We start from the raw sequence: 23,965 nt of genomic DNA on the forward strand, positions 1-23,965 counted from the left end.
AAGAGCAAATAAAACAGGAGCCATTACACAGCCCTGTTTGGTGCCATTAGAGACATTGAATGACGTTGAAGACTCTCCAGCGGCATGAACTGAGGCTTTCATGCCATTGTGAAACGATGAAATAACACTAAGCATATTTTCTGGTATACCAAGCTTCCTTAGAACTTTCCAGAGAGCACGCCTATTCACAGTATCGAAAGCTTTAGTTAGATCGATAAATACCATGTAAAGGTCATTGTTTTTTTCACGCGACTTTTCTTGAATTTGACGCAAAGCAAATATCATATCGACAGTACCTTTGCCAGCTCTAAAACCACATTGTGATTCGGGATACACATCAGGGACAATATGAGTTATTATCCTATTAAGGACCACCCTAGCAATAATCTTACCAGCCACAGACAGTAGAGAAATACCTCTGTGGTTATATTTATTTTTCTTATAAGCATTTACTTTATAAGAATCAAATCAATAACTCTTGATAGATGGTGATATACCTTTCGGTAATTAGTTCTTACAAAGTAAACAAGGGTTGGCGTACAATATGAGCATATTTATTTTTCTCATAAGCATATACTCTATAAGAATCAAATCAATAACTCTTGATAGACGGTGACATACCTTTCGGTTATTAGTTCTTACAAAGTAAACAAGGGACGGCGCACAATATGAGCATATTTATTTTTTATAAGCATATACTTTATAAGAGTTCTTAAAAATTAAACAACAATAGTTCTTAAATTGGTCTTATTTTTATAGCGATTTTAAGCCTCGTTGTTCTTGTAAAATTGTTTCACCAAGGCTCGATGTAAAGTAGATTTCAGATTACTTTCAATCTCTACTTCTTGTTTTTCCCATGTAGTTCAAATTGTAGGCGAAATTTTCGACTTCAAGTCGTCTTGTTTGAATTTACAATTGAATTCTATTTATTTTTCAATTTAAACACCCCTGTGTCACAGACCCGCTGGACCCCCGGTGGAAAAATAGGCCAAAAAATCGTGTGAGAACCACCCTTTTATGTTGAAATAGATTTATTTTAAACAAGAGCCACGAAGATGTTCTTAAATATTTCCTCCAATAGCTCAGAGCGTAGATCGTAGTCGCAGTCGAACCCCACAGATTATCCTAAAGCCCCAACTTAGTAACTTAGATTTATTCAAACCTTTATATTAAACAATATCTGATGCAAAACAAAATATAACCATATTCCTGCTAGAAATTGTCGTTATTTCATAGACATGTTCACAGATGATATAAGTCTAAAAACTTGTTAATAAATTGCATGCAAATGATAATCCTTTTAATACAAAAATAAATGTATTTTATTTAACTAATATTGGTTTTTACCTTCTTATTGCCGACCCAAAAAAATATCAGCGTTTTGATTGGTCGAGAGCATCGAGATATTTGCGATATTTCATATTTCTTTAGTATGGAAATATGACCGCGTTGACTTTTGGGGGACTGGGTAAGCGGCGGGAGAAAAATCAAAACAAAACAGCCGAAAACAGGAAAAGAACTGACTTTCAGAGAAACTATAACTTGGGAGTCAAAGGGAAAAACGCAACAAATATATTTTCAGATTAACTTTTACCATAGTATAAGAAAGCCGCGGCTGGAATATGTACTGCATTGTCTTATCAGTTAATTGCTGTTCTATCTCTGTCTCCGAGCTTTATAAGAACATCAAGATGCTCAGTTTATTATTGGTAGATAGTTTTTGAAATTGTTCTCTTATTTTCCTTCACTAAAAGTTTTGTTTGTTTCTAGATATCTTTGAATCTGTACCCAATAGAACAATTGAGCTAATTTTGGACATATTTTAGGGGTATTTTGTGGAAACAATAGTTTTTCGCTAAAATTGAAATTATAAGAACTATCTTCAAGAGGACAACTTTCCTGTCAGTTTAAATGATAAATTTTAAAGGTGCTGGCTTGAAATTTTCACAGTATTATCTTGATGTACTTTTTCATTGATTTCTAAAAAGATTTCAATGAAATATTGCGAAGGCATTTCGAGGCACCTCATTAATTTTTGAGTTCTTTCGGCGCAGCCATTTTGTGCTTGTTTAAATTTCTTAGTGTTGATATTTCCTTTACAATGATTTTATAATGCAAGTGTATTATCAAGAGCATATCATTAATGTCTAAAACGCACTGAAAAGTAAGTATTAACGACAAACCAATAAAATTTACCATTAAAGATGGTACATTACTGATTTCTTGATCAACAAATAATCATCAAATACGACAGAGATAGAATAACAGAAATTCAGATGTTATCATTCCAGCCGCGGCTTTCTTATACTATGCTTTTACTTTGGAGTTCTTCCATAAAAGACACTAAAATCTGATGAACTATAAGAAATTATAAAACTACTTAAGACCACCTAAACATTTTTCAGCTTTTGGTATAAAATTCGTCCGTGTGATAACCAAACAATTTTTTATCAATGCATACAAAAAAACTTGAGATTCTTGAATGTTTGCCAATATTTTATTTCTCATAGCATAACAAGGGAAGTGAAATGTCTTGTATTAAACCAAATGACGAGTGATTTTTATAAAAGTTCTCTCCTAATTCTCGTTCTCAACGAGGTACGTCCTTGTTTGAATTTTCAACTCAACAATCATTACATCTTCCTTCTAAAATTAAAGCTTGACGATAATCAAGAAAGTATCCAAATTGTTTTGCTCTTGAAAAAATGTTGTTCTTTAACCATTATTACAAGCATACATTTCCATCATGGAACTCCTTTCCTCTGCTATTCTTTTCCATGCATCAAAACAAAAACATAGAAAAAGACTGAATGTTATCAATCTGATTAATCCAATGATGAAGGGTTTCTTCTCTATCGAAAGTACACCATCTGCATTTTGAATTATCAATCTAGAAACTTTCAAATACATCTCTGAAAAATCTGCAACTCTTCAAAACAAAACTTCTGGATCGAAAATGATCGAAAATGCTTCTCTGTTTTGTTTTCGTGTCAATATTTTCGGCGGGAACATATCGAATGTTTTAATGTTCGAATCTAACGTTCGAATTAGATTTTCGAATAAAAACATTCGAAACTACACAGAAGAGAGAAGCAGGGCGGAAGTAAGTTTTAAAACAAAAACAAAAAGAAATTCATATCAGGACAATTTTTTTGAGTCGACAATAAATTAGTTATCAAATGACTTCTCGTGCAATACTCGATATTTTACTCGTTCCGAGATTTTACCGATATTTTTCCTCGCCTAAAGGCTCGGAAAAATATTACGGAAAAATCTCGGAACTCGTAAAATATTTATCGTATTGCACTCGAAGTCATGCCATAACTAGTACATATTCAGGAAATACAATCTTAGATTAACAAGTTGATATTATTCTAAGACTTATCTGAGTAAGAAAATGCCAAAATATCTTGAGATTGTCTACTAAGGGACTAATATGGAAATATGGCAATGAATTTGGGAGATATCGAAATATGTTGTACACATTATTTTTTCATATGAAAAACTTCCTTGTCATCAATATTTTAAACCACCATAATATACCATTCACAAATAAAAAGTTACTCAAAGGGATCTCCTCCTTTGCAGATTTAGATTTCCAGTGCATAACATCTGTTCCTTATGGTTCAGTTGTTGCAAGAATTTTTATCTTTGTTCATATTCTCATTATGTGCAACATTATCATTACACCATTGCCAGCAATTTACATTGCATTGTCAGCTTTAGAGGTCGTCACACTTTGTTGAATTTGTAATCCTGGCACCTGAATGTGAAAGGAAAGAAAAATTCAAAATTTCATAATGGGAAATAATCTCTTTACAGTAATCAATACCAAATGTGTGGTCATTCTGAAATCTCCCGAGAAAAAAAACTTTAAAAAGGCGAGACTCTGCTTGACGGTTAGGGCTATGTTTGCCCACTTAGGCACAGATATTCCAATATTTCCTGCAGAACCCTGCGGACTGACTTAAAATATGCTATAGCAACTTTTCGAATATTTATTTATCGGAACCTCGAATCCCGCCGCCGCCTGCGGGTTTCCAAATTTCACTGCGGGTTCCCTGCGGGTAATTTATAAATCTTTAGTTATCGAAACCTCGAATCCCGCTGCCTGCGGGTTTCCAAATTTCACTGCGGGCTCGCTGCGGGTAATTTATAAATCTATAATAATAATAATAAAATAATAAAAGGACCACAGGGAACGTACAAAAGGAGCCACAGGAGCCTACAAGAAGGACCATGGGGAGCCTAGAAAAGGTAAACGGGGAGCATACATAAAGATACGCGGGTGGGAGCATACATAAAGGTACACTGGGAACGTACAAAAAGGGCCACAGGAGCCTACAAGAAGGACCATGGGAAGCCTACAAAAGGTAAACGGGGAGCATACATAAAGATACACGGGTGGGGAGCATACATAAAGGTACACTGGGAACGTACAATAAGGTACACGGGGAACGTACAATAAGGTACACGGGGAACTTACAATAAGGTATACGGGGAACGTACAATAAGGTACACGGTGAACATGCAATAAGGTACATGGGGTATGTACAATAAGATATACGGGGAACATGCAATAAGGTACATGGGGTACGTACAATAAGGTATACGGGGAACGCACAATAAGTTACACTGGGACGTACAATAAGGTACACGGTGAACATGCAATAAGGTACATGGGGTATGTACAATAAGATATACGGGGAACATGCAATAAGGTACATGGGGTACGTACAATAAGGTATACGGGGAACGCACAATAAGTTACACTGGGACGTACAATAAGGTACTCAGGGAGCGTACAAAAAGGTACCCGGGAACACATAAAAAGGACCAACGAAAAGCGTACAAAAGGTACCTTGAAAGCATTCAAAAAGGGCCACATAAAACGATACACGGGGAGCGTAAAAGGTACACAGGGAGTTAAAACATCTATTATGCGTTGTTAGTAAAAGAGGTAACGATGTGGTAATGATGTGGTAACGATGTGGTAACGAGTGGTAACGGGCTGGTAACGAGGTAACGAGTGATAACCAGTTGAAAACGGTAGCCCTAAGTCTCCAAATTTGAATTTCTTGATTCTGGTGTTTTTGCAACAGATGCTGATGGCCCTTGAGGTTCTGCAGCAGAACCTGAAAGATCTGGTGAATGTGCAGCAGGAATTGGAGATTCAGAATGTTATAGTGAAGTTGATGGTTCTGGTGAATGGGATGGTAAATTTGGTTGTTTTGATGAATGAAATAATGGAAATGATGTTCTGGTGAATATGAATCAAAGATTTATAGTTCTGGAGGTTCTGCATTAGGAGTTTGTGATTCTGGTGAATGTACATCAGGAGTTGATGGTTCTGATGAATGTGATGGTTGAGTTGATGGTTATGGTGAATGTGATGGTGGATCCGATGGTTCTGGTGAATATGATGCTGGTGTTGATGGATCTTGCAGATGCAATGGTGGTGTTGGTGGTTCTGGCGAATGTGATTGTGCAGTTGATGGTTTTAGTGAATGTGATGGTCGAATTGATGATTCTGGTAAATGTGATGGTGGCATTGATGGTTATTGTGAATTTGTTGATGGCATTGATGGTTCTGGTGAATTTGCAGCAGAAGTTAATATTCTGATAAATTGTTATTGAGATGTTATTCATGGATGTAATGACAACACAGTTATGGCGAATCTGATTTGTTTTGCTAGTTAATGTTATCTCAATAACAATTTATCAGAATATTAACTCCTGCTGTACATTCACCAGAACCACCAACTCCACTATTGCATTCACCATTGCACCATTCCAGATCCATCCACACCAGCATTATATTCACCAGAACCACCAACTTCTGCTGCACATTCACCAGAACCACCAACTCCTGCTGCACATTCACCAGAACCACCAACTCCTGCTGCACATTCACCTGAATCATCAACTCCATTCCCCAGATCCACCAACTCCACCATTGCATTCACCAGAAACATCACCTCCACTATCACATTCACCAGAAATAACAACTCCTGCTGCACATTCACCAGAACCACCAAATCCTGTTGCACATTCACCAGAACCATTAACTCCTGCTGTACATTCACCAGAAGCACCAACTACTGATGCACATTCACCAGAAGTATCAACTCCTGCTGCACATTCACCAGAACCACCAACTCCTGATGCATATTCACCAGAAGCATAAACTCGTGATGAACATTCACCAGAACCATCAACTTCTGCAGTGTTGGCTAATAAAAGATGTGAATAGTAAAGTAAATAAAGATGGCATCTGATTCTAGAACCGTTCTCTATGAAGTATATCTTTTAGCTAATCAAAGGCAAATACGATAAGTACAAAGCGGGCAGGACGCCCAAAACCTTAATATATGGGCGGAACCCAAAATAACAAATCTAACATTATAAGTATTATTTTTTCTTTTTCTAAATATTTTTATCTAAAGTTCAAAATAGTGTCGACGTTTGAATTCGTCGACAAAAGTTACTTTAGGGGGTTCTATGGCGAAATCTTCTTTCCATTTTGTTTCTAAGGGTATCAATTTATTTACAGGTCTTTTCACTGTGTACAACTTCGCTGCGGGTAATTTATAAATCTATAATAATAATAATAAAATAATAAAAGGACCACAGGGAACGTACAAAAGGAGCCACCGGAGCCCACAAGAAGGACCATGGGGAGCCTAGAAAAGGTAAACGGGGAGCATACATAAAGATACGCGGGTGGGAGCATACATAAAGGTACACTGGGAACGTACAAAAAGGGCCACAGGAGCCTACAAGAAGGACCATGGGAAGCCTACAAAAGGTAAACGGGGAGCATACATAAAGATACACGGGTGGGGAGCATACATAAAGGTACACTGGGAACGTACAATAAGGTACACGGGGAACGTACAATAAGGTACACGTGGAACTTACAATAAGGTATACGGGGAACGTACAATAAGGTACACGGTGAACATGCAATAAGGTACATGGGGTATGTACAATAAGATATACGGTGAACATGCAATAAGGTACATGGGGTATGTACAATAAGATATACGGGGAACATGCAATAAGGTACATGGGGTACGTACAATAAGGTATACGGGGAACGCACAATAAGTTACACTGGGACGTACAATAAGGTACACGGTGAACATGCAATAAGGTACATGGGGTACGTACAATAAGGTATACGGGGAACGCACAATAAGTTACACTGGGACGTACAATAAGGTACTCAGGGAGCGTACAAAAAGGTACCCGGGAACACATAAAAAGGACCAACGAAAAGCGTACAAAAGGTACCTTGAAAGCATTCAAAAAGGGCCACATAAAACGATACACGGGGAGCGTAAAAGGTACACAGGGAGTTAAAACATCTATTATGCGTTGTTAGTAAAAGAGGTAACGAGTGGTAACGATGTGGTAATGATGTGGTAACGATGTGGTAACGAGTGGTAACGGGCTGGTAACGAGGTAACGAGTGATAACCAGTTGAAAACGGTAGCCCTAAGTCTCCAAATTTGAATTTCTTGATTCTGGTGTTTTTGCAACAGATGCTGATGGCCCTTGAGGTTCTGCAGCAGAACCTGAAAGATCTGGTGAATGTGCAGCAGGAATTGGAGATTCAGAATGTTATAGTGAAGTTGATGGTTCTGGTGAATGGGATGGTAAATTTGGTTGTTTTGATGAATGAAATAATGGAAATGATGTTCTGGTGAATATGAATCAAAGATTTATAGTTCTGGAGGTTCTGCATTAGGAGTTTGTGATTCTGGTGAATGTACATCAGGAGTTGATGGTTCTGATGAATGTGATGGTTGAGTTGATGGTTATGGTGAATGTGATGGTGGATCCGATGGTTCTGGTGAATATGATGCTGGTGTTGATGGATCTTGCAGATGCAATGGTGGTGTTGGTGGTTCTGGCGAATGTGATTGTGCAGTTGATGGTTTTAGTGAATGTGATGGTCGAATTGATGATTCTGGTAAATGTGATGGTGGCATTGATGGTTATTGTGAATTTGTTGATGGCATTGATGGTTCTGGTGAATTTGCAGCAGAAGTTAATATTCTGATAAATTGTTATTGAGATGTTATTCATGGATGTAATGACAACACAGTTATGGCGAATCTGATTTGTTTTGCTAGTTAATGTTATCTCAATAACAATTTATCAGAATATTAACTCCTGCTGTACATTCACCAGAACCACCAACTCCACTATTGCATTCACCATTGCACCATTCCAGATCCATCCACACCAGCATTATATTCACCAGAACCACCAACTTCTGCTGCACATTCACCAGAACCACCAACTCCTGCTGCACATTCACCAGAACCATCAACTCCTGCTGCACATTCACCTGAATCATCAACTCCATTCCCCAGATCCACCAACTCCACCATTGCATTCACCAGAAACATCACCTCCACTATCACATTCACCAGAAATAACAACTCCTGCTGCACATTCACCAGAACCACCAAATCCTGTTGCACATTCACCAGAACCATTAACTCCTGCTGTACATTCACCAGAAGCACCAACTACTGATGCACATTCACCAGAAGTATCAACTCCTGCTGCACATTCACCAGAACCACCAACTCCTGATGCATATTCACCAGAAGCATAAACTCGTGATGAACATTCACCAGAACCATCAACTTCTGCAGCACATTTACATGAATCACCAACGCCTACTGCACACTCCCTAGAATTACCAACTCCTGCTGCCTATTCATCAAAATCATCAACTCCTGTTGCACATTCACCAGAACAATTAACTCCTGATGCACATTCACTAGAACAATCAACTCCTGCTGGACATTCACCAGAACAATCAACTCTTGCTGCACATTCACCAGAACCATCAACTCTTGCTGCAAATTTACCAGAATCACCAACTCCTGCTGTACATTCACCAGAACCACCAACTCCGCCATTGCATTCACCAGATCCATCAACAGCAGCATTATGTTCAACAGAACCATCAACTCCTGATGCACATTCTCCAGAACCATCAACTCCTGATGCATATTCACCAGAAGCATCAACCAATGATGAACATTCACGAGAACCATCAACTTCTGCAGTGTTGGCTAATGAAAGATGTGAATAGTAAAGTAAATAAAGATGGCATCTGATTCTAGAACCGTTCTCTATGAAGTATATCTTTTAGCTAATCAAAGGCAAATACGATAAGTACAAAGCGGGCAGGACGCCCAAAACCTTAATATATGGGCGGAACCCAAAATAACAAATCTAACATTATAAGTATTATTTTTTCTTTTTCTAAATATTTTTATCTAAAGTTCAAAATAGTGTCGACGTTTGAATTCGTCGACAAAAGTTACTTTAGGGGGTTCTATGGCGAAATCTTCTTTCCATTTTGTTTCTAAGGGTATCAATTTATTTACAGGTCTTTTCACTGTGTACAACTTCTCGTTCCGAATATAGGATATAGTAACCCCTTTTATTTTCCCGTCTCGAGATGGCACAATTTGATCGACTGTTGCGGTCTTCCATAGGGCTCGACCGCAATTTTCTTCTAGTAATACGACATCAACTTTATTGATTAGGGGAAAATTGTCTTTGTTGTGTCTCTGGGTTTCTCTCAAATTTATGCGGTATTCATTAGTAGTAGGGGATGGGGGGTTCTAGCCTAGAAAATGGGGGAAAAATTGGGGAAAAAAATTTTTAAATTAAAAAAAGTTTATTGAACAAATTTTCCAATTTTTTTTCATTTTCACATTGCTAAAAACCCCAACCCCCTCAAAAATCTTTTTCAAAAAACTATTTTCAAAAAATATTCACTGAAACAAATATTTCAATGAAAGATTTTTTCTTCAAATTTTTTCCTCATTTTTAGAAATACTATTTTCATCTAACTCAACGTGTGTGTGTGTGTTTTCACCTTGACTACAATCATGGTCGAAATAAAATGAGAATTCCAGTTATTTTAACTCTTTTCAAGATTTAAAGTCGATTTTGGACTATCTCTTTAACTTAATCGAATATTTCAATTTGCGAGGGGTTGGCAGACTTCCAGGCTACATTCTGAGCCTCATTGGACTATCTTTTAACTTTTGGATCCTGAGATCCTAAGGTTGAAATCTAGTGTTAAAACTCAGAGTTACAACTCTACCCTTCAAACCTACTTTAGAGCACTTACAAATCGATTTTGGTTTCAAATCTTCCCGGTGGATTTCCCTTTTTTCTCAAATATTACGACCATGATTGTACATTAAAGACGAGCGAAAGAAAAACATTTTCTCTCGAATTTAATGTAGTCAAGGTTTCACACGAGCGTCTTTTCAAAATTTCTTTCAAAATTTTTGTCATGAGAAAAAAATTTTATTTCAAAAGAAATTTGAACAAATAGATTCAGAATTAAATGGAAAAGATTTTTTAAAGAATAAAACTTTTATTCGCTCATGTAAAAAGAGAGAAAACATTTTTCAAGAAGTTTTTCAGAGTAAAATTTTTAGAGAAATATCGATGAAAAAATAATTCGAAAAAGAATTATAATTTAAGTTGAATGAATGAACATCACTTAAACATAAAAGTTTTTTTTCTTTCCCGTTCTGACCCATGTATGTCACCTTGACTACATTCAACACGTGCATGTGCTCCATCTAAAAAGAGAATTTTTTTCTTTCTCGTTCTGAACCATGTTTGTCACCTTGACTATGTTCAACAAGAGCATGTGCTCCATCTAAAAAAGAAAATTTTTTTCTCGAGTCAATATCTATTTGTCAAAACATTGAGATGGTATTGAAACAAGAAGATATTAGAGATAATAGGTTTTATTATTTATGGTGTTGGTCATGCGAAAATAATTATAGGTCAAAAGAATTATATAAATGTGGCGTACGCACGTACTTTCCTTGTCATTGCTTTTAACTGACCTTTTTTGTGATTTTAAGTAATTGCCCCGCAGGGGCTTTGTTGCTTCACGTAGCGGAGTTGCTCGCCAGAAAAATATTCATGTTCAGACTCATGTTGTTTCTTCCGATTCTGAGCGGGCCGCCGCGGTTAAAAATGTTCGCGCGCACCTAATATTATATCTCTTTTATTGCTACTTGGTACTTTATAAGAATCAAATCGATAACTCTTGATTGAAGGCCATATACCTTTCGGTAATTAGTTCTTAGAAAGTAAACAAAGGATGGCGAAAAAATTGAGCATATTTATTTTTATTATAATCATCTACTTTATAAGAATCAAATCAATATCTCTTGATTGAAGGCAATATGCCTTTCAGTAATCAGTTCTTACAAAGTAAACAAAGTATGGCGAAAAATATTAGCATATTTGTTTTTATTATAAGCATCTACTTTATAACAATCAAATCAATAACTCTTGATTGAAGGCAATATACCTTTCGGTAATTAGTTCTTACAAAGTAAACAAAGGATGGCAAAAAAGATGAGCATATTTTTTTTTATTATAAGCATTTTCTTTATAAGAATTCAATAACTCTTGATTGAAGGCAATATGCCTTTCGGGAATTAGTTATTAGAAAGTAAACAAGGGATGGCGAAAAAGATGAGCAAATTTATTTTCATTACAAGCATTTTCTTTATAAGAATCAAATCAATAACTCTTGATTGAAGGCAATATATCTTTCGGTAATTAGTTATTAGAAAGTAAACAAAGGATGGCGAAAAAGATGACTTTATAAGAATCAAATCAATTTCAGAATTTTTGGCGTTTTCACTGTGATAACATGTGAGCGATAACTTCTCTTTTTGAGATGTGAGCGACCGTCTATCCAATGTCATCTCAAAAGTAAAATTGAAACCACGCTTTCTTCCTCCGACTTAAATTTTATCGATAAAACGAATTTAAAATCTACACATGCGATGCGTTGTTTTGCTTACTTAGGGATATTTCGAAAGGAAGCTCTGCGGGGCATTTTTAGCGACAGCTACTTGCTAGTTTTATGAGCTTTTTTGCACGGTTTATTTTTACAGCTAACACTTGGAATTTTTTCACTTTTAGACCGCCGGAGGCGGTTTCTTTCATAGTGGTACGCTAATCTCGTTTTGCCTTGGCTCATTACTTTGTCTACCATTTACTTTCGGTTTTTTTAACTAGATTACCCTGGTGTTTGTCTTTTTTTTTCCTGAATGTCTTTTATTCGGAATTGAATAATCGAGACATGAAACATGACTATATTGTATTCTGTTTTCAATGAATAATCCAAAATGTACTGGAGATGACATGTAAGCGTTAATAATGTGCTCGCGCTCTTTCGCGAGCGTGATGCGTGATGGAAGACGGTCGTTTCAGTGTGGTTTAGATCCACACTGTGACCTAGTTATTATGAATTATGAACCCAATTTTTTGATGGTTTGAAACTTAGCGCTTTTTTACCTCACAATTCTTACTTTTATTCTTACTTTAATTAATAAGTATTTTACTTACCTTAACAACCATAGTAAATGAAAGTACCTATACGCCGATTCCCGGACAATTCCCCCCTGGTGAATTCCCCCCAGTAAATTCCCCCTTGGTGAATTCCCCCCCCAGAAAATTCCCACTCGGTGAACTAAAAAATCATGTAATTTGAAATAAGCCATTTACTATTTATTATATAAAAATCTGTGAAGACGACTATCATGTAAAAATCTTTCAGTACTTTTCTCAAATCAAAAAAAATGGGCGTTGTGATTCTTATAACTTTGTAGACTATCATGTAAAATCCTTGACCCTAAAATTGGAGGTTTGTTTCGATTGAAAGTTTTAAATTAGTCTCTCTAAGGGTCGGAAAATCCAGGATTTTTAGGAAATTTTTTGATTTCCAGAGAAAAAAATTGTAATTAAGTCTCTCTAAGGGTATGACTTTTTTCAAAAATCGAAAAAGAAAATTCAAAAAGTCTCTCTAAGGGTCACCTTTTCAGCAAAAATCAATCTCTCTAAGGATCGGTTTCGGAGGTCCAGTCCGCACATACCTCTCATTCGCCAACCCTAGTACCCCCCCCCCACGGGGTTACAGTCCATGATTTCGAAACTTAAAAACACATATGAAAATATATGGGTGGGAATTCACCGGGTGGGAATTTTCCGGGGGGAATTTACTGGGGGGAATTCACCAGGGGGGAATTGTCCGGACACCCTATACGCCACATTTTATAGGGAAAAACACACTTAGGTTTTTGCGAAGCGAATATACATGAGCGAAGCAGTTTTGCTATAGTGTGTGCGTACCTTTAAACTCTATATACCAGGGAAGCGCAGAAGGAAAATGAAAATTTAGTTCCCATCTGTTAAATGTAGATAAATATTTCGTTCAAGGTTGTGTTTCTCGTTCAAATATAGGTATCAATCTCGGTTTGGTAGATGGTTTCGTTAATAAAGTTGATCTTTACGGCACCGAAATTGTCCGAGTTAGGGCTTTTTTCCAAAAGAGACATTTCGTCGTTTCCGTATATTTTGTATCTCTTCCTTCACCTATGAGACAGCTGATTGGTTGATATTTTCGTACTATCAGACAACTGATTGGTTGATATTTTCGTTGTTATGGTCTCGATCTTTTTATTTTTATTCATCGAAACCATTTTGTGAATTTTTTATTCGAAGAATATTTACTGGAAGAATTTTATCGACCTGGAAGCTTCTGGAAAACCAACTAGCTACCAGTTTAGTGATTCTCAGGTTTTTATTCATTGTATATAGTGTTTTAAAAAGTGAAAGTGAAAGAAAGTGAAATTATCATTTGGAAAAATCATATAATCAGTTTCATCCACCATAACATTTTGGATTCAACAAAACACAACACATAACTTAGCCTGGATATCCAAGCTCAAAATTTAAGAAAAAACAAAATTTACCTCAACATACAAAGTTCTTAAATTATAGAGCTTGGTCTCCCTAGAGAATGAAAGTGAAAACCCATGTTTCCTAGCCAACCCAGGGCAGCAAAACAGAAATTAATAAAAAGCAGTCTTACAAGATCTAAAACTATTAAAAACATCCAAAGATTACACCAAAGTCCATAAAAAAGTTTGCATGCATTATCATGACCAACCATGTTTTCTTGGAAAATGAACTTGCCTCTGTTTTCTTCTTTTTCATGTTTTCGTGTAACAGAAAGCCCTATCTTCACTAGCAGCTGGAGGACTATCCTATTTTTGCTTTAGAATTGCTCAACGCCGTGTAGATTGGCCCTTACGGTTTTAGCGAAGTGAGCGCAAGCAAGCGGACTGCATTCTCATACGAGAATGCAAAACGCTCTAGGGAGACCAGGCTGTAAATCAGAACATAAAATATCTAAAACTAGACTGTGAAATAATTTACAGCCTGGATATCCAGGCTACACATAACTTTGTGCACCAACAGGGAAGTATATATTTGTTGACTTTTTCCTCACTTTTAGCAGTGGGAAGGAAATTGCACTCCACCTTTTATAGTCATAGTTTTCTTTTCACTTTGAGAGAAATTTTTCTTGACACAAGAGTTAAATTTCCCAGCATCCTGTCTATCTGTCTGTAACTATCTGATCTGATTAGGAAATATCAACACCGACAGACCGACACTTTTTAAATAAAAAATTTGACGTCCGACTAAAACAGAACAGTCCTAAATATCCACTATTTCTATATTTCTCTCATCTTGTTCGTCAAAATGTGAGGACAATCAAGACTTTTTCCACTAGGGGCTAAAAAATTTGGGCCAAAATGTCCAAAATTTTTTAATTCTGTTATTCAAGCATTATATTCTGTCGAAAGTTTTCGTGACTTTGTTCATAATTTTGACATTAACTGTGGTAACTCAGGAAAGTTAACGATTAGGGAATTGTTTATCGCTATGTCAAATGCACCGATTGAAACATACCATTTGATTCCTTCTTTTTGTCTTGGGACGGATTATGATCACACTCACTTTCAACAGTTTGATGCTCAAAAATGTCTAATATATTTGCAGTACCAAATTTATGATTTAAATCTAAGTTCGTGCATTACTAGGGAATCTAAATTTGTTTCCATTTTGATGGTTGAGAGATTCAATTTCTTGATTGCGAAAACAGGACAATTTTATAATTTTCACTGACTTAGGTTAGTTTTTTAACTCAACCTTGGAGCAAAATGGACTGATTGATAATTGGATTTCACTGAGTTCTGCACCAGAAGAATCTGTTTTTACCATATCTAGCTTAGAGTGTATATTATGTCAAACATTTTATAATGCTTCAGAGAAAACTACATATGAAACTATCTGTCATATTGAGTTTCCTAATCGTTTTAACCATCATTCAATAAAAAATGAAGTTTCAAGATTAGTTAATGCCCCACATGGACAGTTGCTTCAAGACTTGTATGATTCTGCAAATTGTCCATCTCGCACAATAGCTACGAAAAGTAAAACAATTATCAACATATCTGAATATTTGATTGTCTCACTAAAAATATTTTGCTATGATCAGGCATCAAACACTTCAATAAAATTAGTTCCCAACCTCAATATTGAAACTCATTTTGAAAATGCATTACTAGGGAATCTAAATTTGTTTCCATTTTGATGGTTGAGAGATTCAATTTCTTGATTGCGAAAACAGGACAATTTTATAACTTTCACTGACTTAGGTTAGTTTTTTAACTCAACCTTGGAGCAAAATGGACTGATTGATAATTGGATTTCACTGAGTTCTTCTTCTTCTACAACATTGACTTAACTGGCAAGTAAATTAGAAAAAGGTGAACCGGGGGATGGAACCGAGATGAACTCATCTGGTAAACCGGCTAAATCGAGGTGAACCCAGAACCCAGCTTCTGCAGAACTTACTTTGAAATGTTCTTTGTGCATTTTTTGAATGTGGAAAAGTTTTGTTGTTAATATACTTGAAAACTTTTGCCGTAAACTTTTGAACCTTCTTTGACATGCCTTTTGTCGTCAACTATAAAAACTTTGAAAAACCTTTGTTGCTTATGAGTTAGTTCATCTAATATTTCCAGCTCACCCAAATAGAGACTTATTCGCATGCATAATTTTGCGTTCTTTTAAACCATATGTAGTTAATTCCTGTTACAAAAAATGATGAATGAATCTGTAGGGGTGGTACAGTCACTTTCGGTCGGGGTTGTGGATGGCAAAATATGTTGTTCTTTGATTAGTTAGGGTTTGTTGTTCTTTTTTTGGTGCTTTTTAATAGATATTTGTCGTTCTTTTTAGATGGACTGGAAACGTTAGATTAAAACAGTCTCTTTTCTCCTTTTTGTTCGCATACCTTACACTCTCAGTTTTAAAGGTCTTTATTAAGACCTTTTGGGTGTATCAGGTAACGATCCGTTATCGCAGAACGTTTTGGGTCTTGTTCTAAATCAGACCTTAAGGTCTTGATTTTAATAAGACCTTTATCGCGCCCAATAGAGACTATTCTAGATCCCGAAAGAGACTTCAAGGGTTCTGATTCTATCATACCTAAAAGGTCTTATTTTAAACGAGACCTTTCGAAAAAAGTCCGTTATCGCAGAACGTTTAGGGTCTTGTTCTAAATCAGACCTTTAGCGCGCCCAATAGAGACTATTCTAGATCCCGAAAGGGACTTCAAGGGTTCTGATTCTATCATACCTAAAAGGTCTTATTTTAAACGAGACCTTTCGAAAAAAATCCGTTATCGCAGAACGTTTTGGGTCTTGTTCAAAATTAGACCATATAAGTGCCTAAAAGAAGCTATGTTTAGTACTCGTTTTTGAAGGTCTGTAATTTTCAAAAGGCCTAAATTGCCGAAACAAAACCTAACAATAATTAAGAGAAATAGAGAATAAAAATACTCAAGAATTTCAATCTAAAAGATATATTATACCCAATAGGATTTCTAGATATTTTTCTAACAAATATCCATTATATTATGTATATAATAGTTCTTTGATATCGAAACGTACAAGAGATGTATTGTACGTGTCCAGTTTGTTCATGACAATGATGATGATTCACGACAAAGTCTAGCTGTTTATGTAAGTACGACTGTAAACCAGATTGTCAAACAAACGTCCGTGTCCAAGAGTTGAAAATTGAATAGATGTTTGTTGGTGACGGTGACACAAAACTTTAATGAACTGGATAGTTGCGTGCTAACATGAAAGCTGGATAGTTGCGTGCTAAAAAATTCAAGAGAAGTGAGATAAAGATCACAAAACTGGTTTTTAGGCCTATTATTACTTCATCGAAATGTCATTTAGAAAATTTGAAAAATTCTATACTTTTGATCCAGCTCTTCAAAGTTTTCCAGAAAAAAAAAATTGTGCAAACATACAGTATATTCAATTCTTACCTCAGCAGAGAGTCGATTTTGTTCTGGCCATACTTTAAACAAACGTTTAGAAAATGTGATGGTGGGATTTACAGCGACAGTGACATGGGCTCACATGATGTTGGGTTAGATTCTCGTTAATGTCGAAGCTGAAAAAAATAATATAATAAAAGATTTAAAACGAATATTGCACAAAAAATAAAATAAAATTTCGTAAAAGCTTAGCTAGTAGGATCAATAAATACAAGCACAAAATTCGATCGAGCCTCGCCAAAACTTTCCATGGGTGTATTTGCAACAATAAAGCTCCATGTTTGTGGAAGAAAAAAGGACTCATCCGATCAAAAGATATATAGCTCCAGTTGACAAAAAAAGGATTTTAAGAAATTTTATTACGTGAAGATTGTGTTACTTACCTTTTTTTCTTTTTGCTTTTCAGACCGTCTTCACCCTTTTGGCTCCAAAATTGTTTTGATTTTATTTCTGCACTTTGATCCAATTTTGAACTTTTCGAATTTCGAACGACGTTCGAAATATTCGAAAATTCGAAAGAAGTCGTTACACTGCTCTAGATTTTTTAAAGCGCGCGAAATCGAGACCTTTAGAGGTCTTCATAAAAGCCCTTTTTATCGTGTCTATTGGATGTTCACTATCGTGTCTATTGAAAAGGCTTGTAAATGGCAGACCTAAAAAGGTCTTGTTTCAAACCAGTGAGCCTTTAGAAGTCTTGAAGGAGACCTTTTTGGCGACCTTTTACAGCGCGCGAAATTGAGACCTTTAGAGGTCTCCATAAAAGCCCTTTTATCTTGTCTATCGGATGTTCACTATCGTGTCTATTGAAAAGGCTTGTATCAGGCAGACCTAAGAAGGTCTTGTTTCAAACGCGTGATTGAGACCTTTAGAAGTGTTTAATAAGACCGTTTCCAAGAACAGACCATGAAGGTCTTATTTCGAAAATACAAAGGAGACCTTTTTGGTGTATAGAACAAGACCTTGCTTGAATGGAAACCTTGCAAGGTCTCAATCGGCCACACTAGAGTTTCAATTCAGACCTTTCATGATATACTGACATCTAAGTAAAAATTAGACCGGCTAAGGTCTCAAAACTAAACCTAAAAGGTTTGAATTCAGACTGATAAGGTCTTTCTTCAAATTAGCATCTAAAAGGTCTCATATAAAACCCTAAAAACTGAGAGTGTACAAATGTGGAAATAAATTCTGTTTTGAACTTGATACCTATATAATTGTGTTTTAAATGTGGAAAGCTGTCAATTTGGAAATTTTCTTCCACGTTTGTCTAATACTCTCGGTTAGTCGGGGGGTTTGGAATAAGCAGGGTGCAGGGGGGTTGGAAGAAATCTCAAAATTTAATTAGCGAGGGGGGTTTTCCCTCCTTGCAATCTGTTGGGAATTATGAATATGACATTGCTTTGTCCTGTTTTGAAAGTTTTTTCCTTTTTCTAACATTATTAGTATATTATGATAATGCAAAATGACTATTTTTTTAATTATGAAATTTTTTGTGAAGGTGAAGCGTGACGCTACAGATCAAATCTGTGTTTTGACTGGACTCACCAACCTTTATGATTATATGGGTACAGTTTGTTTTTTATGTTTTTAAATTCAAAATGCCCTGAATGTGTTACTGTAGTGTTTTCATCTTACTTTTCTTATATTGTTGTTTCTTTAAACTTTTTGCTATTTATTCTAGAAAATGAAAAATAGAACGGTTGAAGCTTCATTTTTCATCAATGAGAGAATCTACAGATGTCATTTTTATAGAGAGGGACTATAAAATTTTTGCGAATGATAGGATATTCGGAAAGACTGCAGCGAATGTATTAAGTAAAAGTTCACAAATGCCATTGAATATACAGTGTTTGTATGTCTTAAATTTCTTGCTTGCAACTTGCGAATCGAGGAGGCTCTGGATCGCTTCGCAACTTTTATATATATACGGCTTGTACTAAAACAGTTTTGAAGTTATTTTTACTTGTGGTTTATTTAGTTATTTATCTTATTTTTTAAAAAGTATTATATTATTTTGTTACAAATGGTACTAATATAAATAAATGTTGAATTTATGACACAGCCTTTATTAAAGGAGGTAAAACAAATGGAAGTGTTGCTGCCAGTATAGCCCCAATAGCGCCACCATATTGTGCTTTTCTTCGTTTTGTCTTTCCACCTTTAAATTTCAAAGTTTTTGGTTTTTTTTCCGCCTTTGAAAGCAATTGAGCGCGATCTTTTGGTCATTTTGGTTGTGAATGATGTTATTTGAAATATTTTTTATCATCTATATATTAATACGCTTATCGTGTTTATTTTTTGTTTTGATCGTCAAACGTATTGTTTTTGGCTTCAATCGGCGATATGGGCCTTTCTACATTGGCATTTTCTTTATTTGGTCCGTGAAAAGGATTGTTTTTCTCCAATCTAAAATAGCCCTTACAATCTAAAGTCCGTTTTACACGGTCCTTTAAACCGTAATGAATAGATGTACATAGGCATTTAGTATACATCTTTTCGCAACAATTTCGCGGGGTTTAGAGTGTCGATAATGTGCATGGCTTTAGGCGGTTTCTCATTTTCTTTAACCCCCGTCTTTTTCTTTCAAATATGGAATGCTTCAAGCGATAGGTCTCTTTTCGGTCAGTTTCAAAATTGACCGATTGAGCATAGTCAGTGAAGAAAGTTTCTTTAATTTTGAAGATTGCTATAGTGCTATAGTTAGCTATAAGAATATATAAATTTGATACTTTAAAGTTTGGCTTTTAAAATCGGATTGCTTTCTGGAATTTAACTTTTATTCCTACCTATATTTCTCTTTTTTTATCAATACAATGAAAGCTGTTTATATGTTTTTTTAGATTAATTCTTAAATTAAATTGAATCATAAATTTTTATCCATTAGTCATGCTTCAATTTATTTATTATCTTTCACCGTTTGTATCCTTTGAGTTTGTATCTCCATGCAAACTCCATCATTGCTTTTGACTTTGATTTGAGAATCTAATCACTCTCTTTTCAACATCTGCTGATCCATCTATCTTCCTTTCTCAAGATAAACAATTCTGCCACTGACCTTTGAACTTGATGTTTTTTAAGAATTGATTAAAGTTAAATTGCATCGTAAATTTTTATGCATTAGTCATGCTTCCATTTATTTATTATCTTTCACCGTTTGTATACTTTGGGTTGGTATCGCCATACAAATTCCATCATTGCTTTTGACTTTGATTTGAGAATCGAATCACTCTCTTTTCAACATCTTATCCATCTATCTTCCTTTATCCAGATAAACAATTCTGCCACTGACCTTTGAAGTTGATGTTTTTTAAGAATTGATTAAAATTATTGTTGCCAATTTATTTTGACCATGATGGAGAACTTAGACGATAGCGAGAATTTGGCTCCTTTGAATGATAATTTGCCGCCAAGAGAATTGCCAAGAGAATTGCCGCTAAGAGGTAGAGCCAGAGGAAGAGTTGAAAGAAGAGCACGGCGCAAGAATTTCGCTCAAAATCTCCCACTTGCCGATTATTTTGAAAAACAATAGTAAAAAATTTTACGGTAACGACAATTGATTTCCCGGTGCAGTTCTCTTGTATTTTTATTTTCGTTTGCCGTTAAGTTTGATGTTGTTTTGAAAATTCCATTTTCACGTGCAGAGCAATTTGTGGTTTGTAGCAGTCTTGTCTTGCGGTTAAAGAATATATTGTGATTTCTGTGGTTCTCTTTCTTTTAATATCAATATAAAATGGTTGAAAGAATGAACATGTTGTTTTGGAAAAAACGAGAAGATGACTTGAAAAGTTTTGAAACCAAATGGTACAGACAGAACGTGAACAAGTCAAAAGATATCGACTATTCAATGGGAGGTAAATTGGACAATTCTCTTGAAAAGATTATTGGAAATCACCTTTTAATTGCAGGGCCCCTTGTCGACTCTTACTTGAACGAAATTGGCAGGATGTTTTACGACCGACTCAGAAGAGGTCACTTGACTGGCATGGTAGAATTTTGTCTCTCTCATTATTCGTTGATAATTAATCCCATTCAAATACTTACATCAAGAGATTTCCCTAATCTTCTCTTAGTTCTTCTTAATTTACTTTTTGCAGATTTGCCGTCAACTGTCGGAATCAATGCTAAAATTTTCCCAATTATATCTTTAGTTACACTCATTATTAGTTAGTTCTAAAAATAAAGAGATTATATGAAAGATTAAAAACAGTTCTGAATTTTAAGTTGCAAACACTTAGAACTCCAAACATCCGCGTAGGCATTTGGCTCCTTCGTGTTATCCAAAATGACTTGAGAATTCTCACGAGTCCCCGAGACAATAAGGGTGTTCGATTTAGTTTCGAAAGAAAAAGTCGGATATAAAGTACACAGAATGACAACTAAACACAAGTTTTATTTAAGATAAATGTAATTAGTTAATAAAAATAAGCATAACAAACTTTTTATCATAAATATTCAAACATTGTCAATGAATAGTCTTGGTTTGTCATACAAACGTCCAAATAGACAAAAATAGAATGCAAAAACATAAGAGATAATATATATGAAAACATGAGTTACTGGAATACAAATATGATTTGGCCAATATCGTTTCCACAGTAGAGTATGGACTTCCTACTTTTTTTTAAACCCAAACCTTTTCAGAAATTCATTCCATCATATAATTACCACTTGTAAATTGTAATGCTTATTCAGCCAATTTAAAGATGGCCATACAGGCAAAAGAAAAGTCAAACAGATAAAAATAAAGAAAAAAGGAAACTCAAAATTTTTAATTTTGATGCGATTTTAAGGATAGCTAAAAATAAATTCCCTATAAGATCAACCCATATTGTTTTATATAGAAAATATAAATATCATACATCGGGTCTGCACATACCCAGCATCCTCTAACCCTAGTACTTCTGGGTCATACATACTTTAAGCATCCATTGCTAATGCACCTCGTAATCTTTGTTCTAAAACGTCCCTTTTACCTTTGATTGGAAGCCCCATTTGAGATAAGTGTTGTTTGAGGTCTTTCACCTTCAAACGAGCTGGGTTTATATTGTTTTTTGAAATAATAACAAGACTTACTTTTTCGTGAACGTTAGTCATATGTACTTGTTTTGCAGGTAGATCTGGAAATCTTTCCTTACATTGTAGGCATTTTATTGGTTTCAGAATGTGTAAAATGGCTTCTGATAAAACACCATTCCTGGCACTTTCCACCAAAGCAAGTGATTGGTTGCATATGTTGCATAACGTGGCATTCTTTTCCAATTTTCGTGAGCAAATACAATAATCGTCTTCCTCATTTTCATGAACTAAAGGCATACGGGGTTGATAATGTGAATGGTACGTGTTGGTGAAAGCTGGTAAGTGATAAGGTAAATAGAAATTCCTCATGAAACTTGATCGCATTAACTGATACCATTTGCCACGTTCGTCTTCTGCATTAGATCTGTTAGAGCAAAGTTTCAGCTGTTGTTTGATTGCTGAGTGTTTAGCTTCCTTCCCCTGCATTGTTAATATCCCATAACCAATGGAATAATTTTTACAGATTAAATCGGCATGGTATGGGATGACATATCCCACAGTCCACACTGTGATGTTGCAATGTTGTGGGAAAAACAGTGCATAGATGTTGAAATAAAGGGAACATAGATCTGTGAGTTTGGAGATGTATGCTGGACTGGTCGAAACCGAATTCATCATTGACCCAATGTTGCGTAATGTTTCATACAGTTTTGCTAGGGCTAATCGGTTGATAATCATTCCGTTCGATTCATCCTCTGTTGTTAAACAATCAATTAACCGATAACCGAATTGTGCCAGCAAAATACCGGGTGACCCACGAAAAAGTTCGGACCTTTCTCGGCGTCTTGAGGCCGAACAAATGTCCCAAAGTGCTTGGAGTTTTATTATCTAGAAAGTAGATATCCTAACTTAAAATCCGAGCCATCACTTTTTAAATTTGACGCACAAGTTCCCTAGTTATGAGCTTTTAAACTCAAAATTCACTTTTCGGAAAGTGTAAAAAACAGGTAAAAAAGGGGTATCAAATTTCATAGTGTTCTTTAATCTTATTTGCCACTAACTTGATACCACAGCCACCTTTTGACTTTGGTAGTCGGAGAATTTGATAAAAAAGGTGGTATTTATCTCGTCGTACGGATTCCAGATATAACACATTTAATAAATGCTGCCAGCTATTGATTTCCAAATGGAGCGGGTCTGGCCTCTGACGATCAGCAAAGTCTCCAATTCTTGGTTCCCCTAATTGCCTGATGCCAGTCTCTGCCATAAATGCCAATTCCTCCTTGTGTTTCTTTTGCGGTGTGATATCTTTTGGCAGAGTTTTTCGAAATTCATTCAGCTTTTTCAACTCTTTCTTTCTGGTAGCCATGTCAGGAGCTTTCCATTTACTGTTGTCATTTCCGATTGAACCGCCTACATGAGTAAGGTTGCCTTTGTGTACATTAGCGAAAGGGGATGGGTAGGTTGCACTTGCGGAAAGTACATTATTAGCCCAGAACTGCCAGGACTGATCAGCAGAGGGTTGGAATTCTAAAGTAACCTTTTTATTGTTTATTGTAAGTACATTACTTTCAATCAACATCATTTCTTTGGTGTGATGCTTCCATAAGGACTCACAGATCACATCCTTCTCTTGTGCACTGACAGTGTGAATGGGATAATGGT

General features: G+C 35.7%; 1 protein-coding gene and 1 long non-coding RNA gene across 3 annotated transcripts; both read right to left on the reverse strand.

The window, feature by feature from the left end:
- Window positions 1–8,733: 8,733 nt before the first annotated feature.
- LOC136807871 (sperm acrosomal protein FSA-ACR.1-like) lies at window positions 8,734–9,525 on the reverse strand. Its single transcript, XM_067064490.1, has 2 exons — window positions 9,417–9,525; window positions 8,734–9,098 (listed from the first exon to the last, which is right to left on the reverse strand). The coding sequence occupies exons 1-2, from the start codon at window positions 9,523–9,525 to the stop codon at window positions 8,734–8,736; spliced, it is 474 nt and encodes a 157-aa protein (XP_066920591.1).
- Window positions 9,526–16,782: 7,257 nt separating this feature from the next.
- LOC136807984 (uncharacterized) lies at window positions 16,783–17,712 on the reverse strand. Of its 2 annotated transcripts, XR_010846731.1 has the most exons (3): window positions 17,671–17,712; window positions 17,276–17,403; window positions 16,783–17,102 (listed from the first exon to the last, which is right to left on the reverse strand). It is a non-coding gene; the product is annotated as an uncharacterized lncRNA (long non-coding RNA). The 2 variants fall into 2 exon arrangements; XR_010846730.1 differs by lacking the exon at window positions 17,671–17,712 and having other exon boundaries at window positions 17,276–17,473.
- Window positions 17,713–23,965: the final 6,253 nt, after the last annotated feature.

Source organism: Clytia hemisphaerica, unplaced genomic scaffold (genome assembly GCF_902728285.1).
Source record: "Clytia hemisphaerica strain Z4C2 unplaced genomic scaffold, Clytia hemisphaerica genome assembly, whole genome shotgun sequence".
In the NCBI taxonomy this organism is placed as follows: domain Eukaryota; kingdom Metazoa; phylum Cnidaria; class Hydrozoa; order Leptothecata; family Clytiidae; genus Clytia; species Clytia hemisphaerica.

Bases quoted from the DNA above. Each gene is read 5' to 3' on its own strand.
- LOC136807871 (XM_067064490.1), bottom strand. From the start codon at position 9,525: ATGGAAGACCGCAACAGTCGATCAAATTGTGCCATCTCGAGACGGGAA. The intron at 9,099-9,416 runs GTAAATAAATTG...ATCTTTCATTAG, and splicing joins TGTACACAGTGAAAAGACCT to CCAACACTGCAGAAGTTGAT.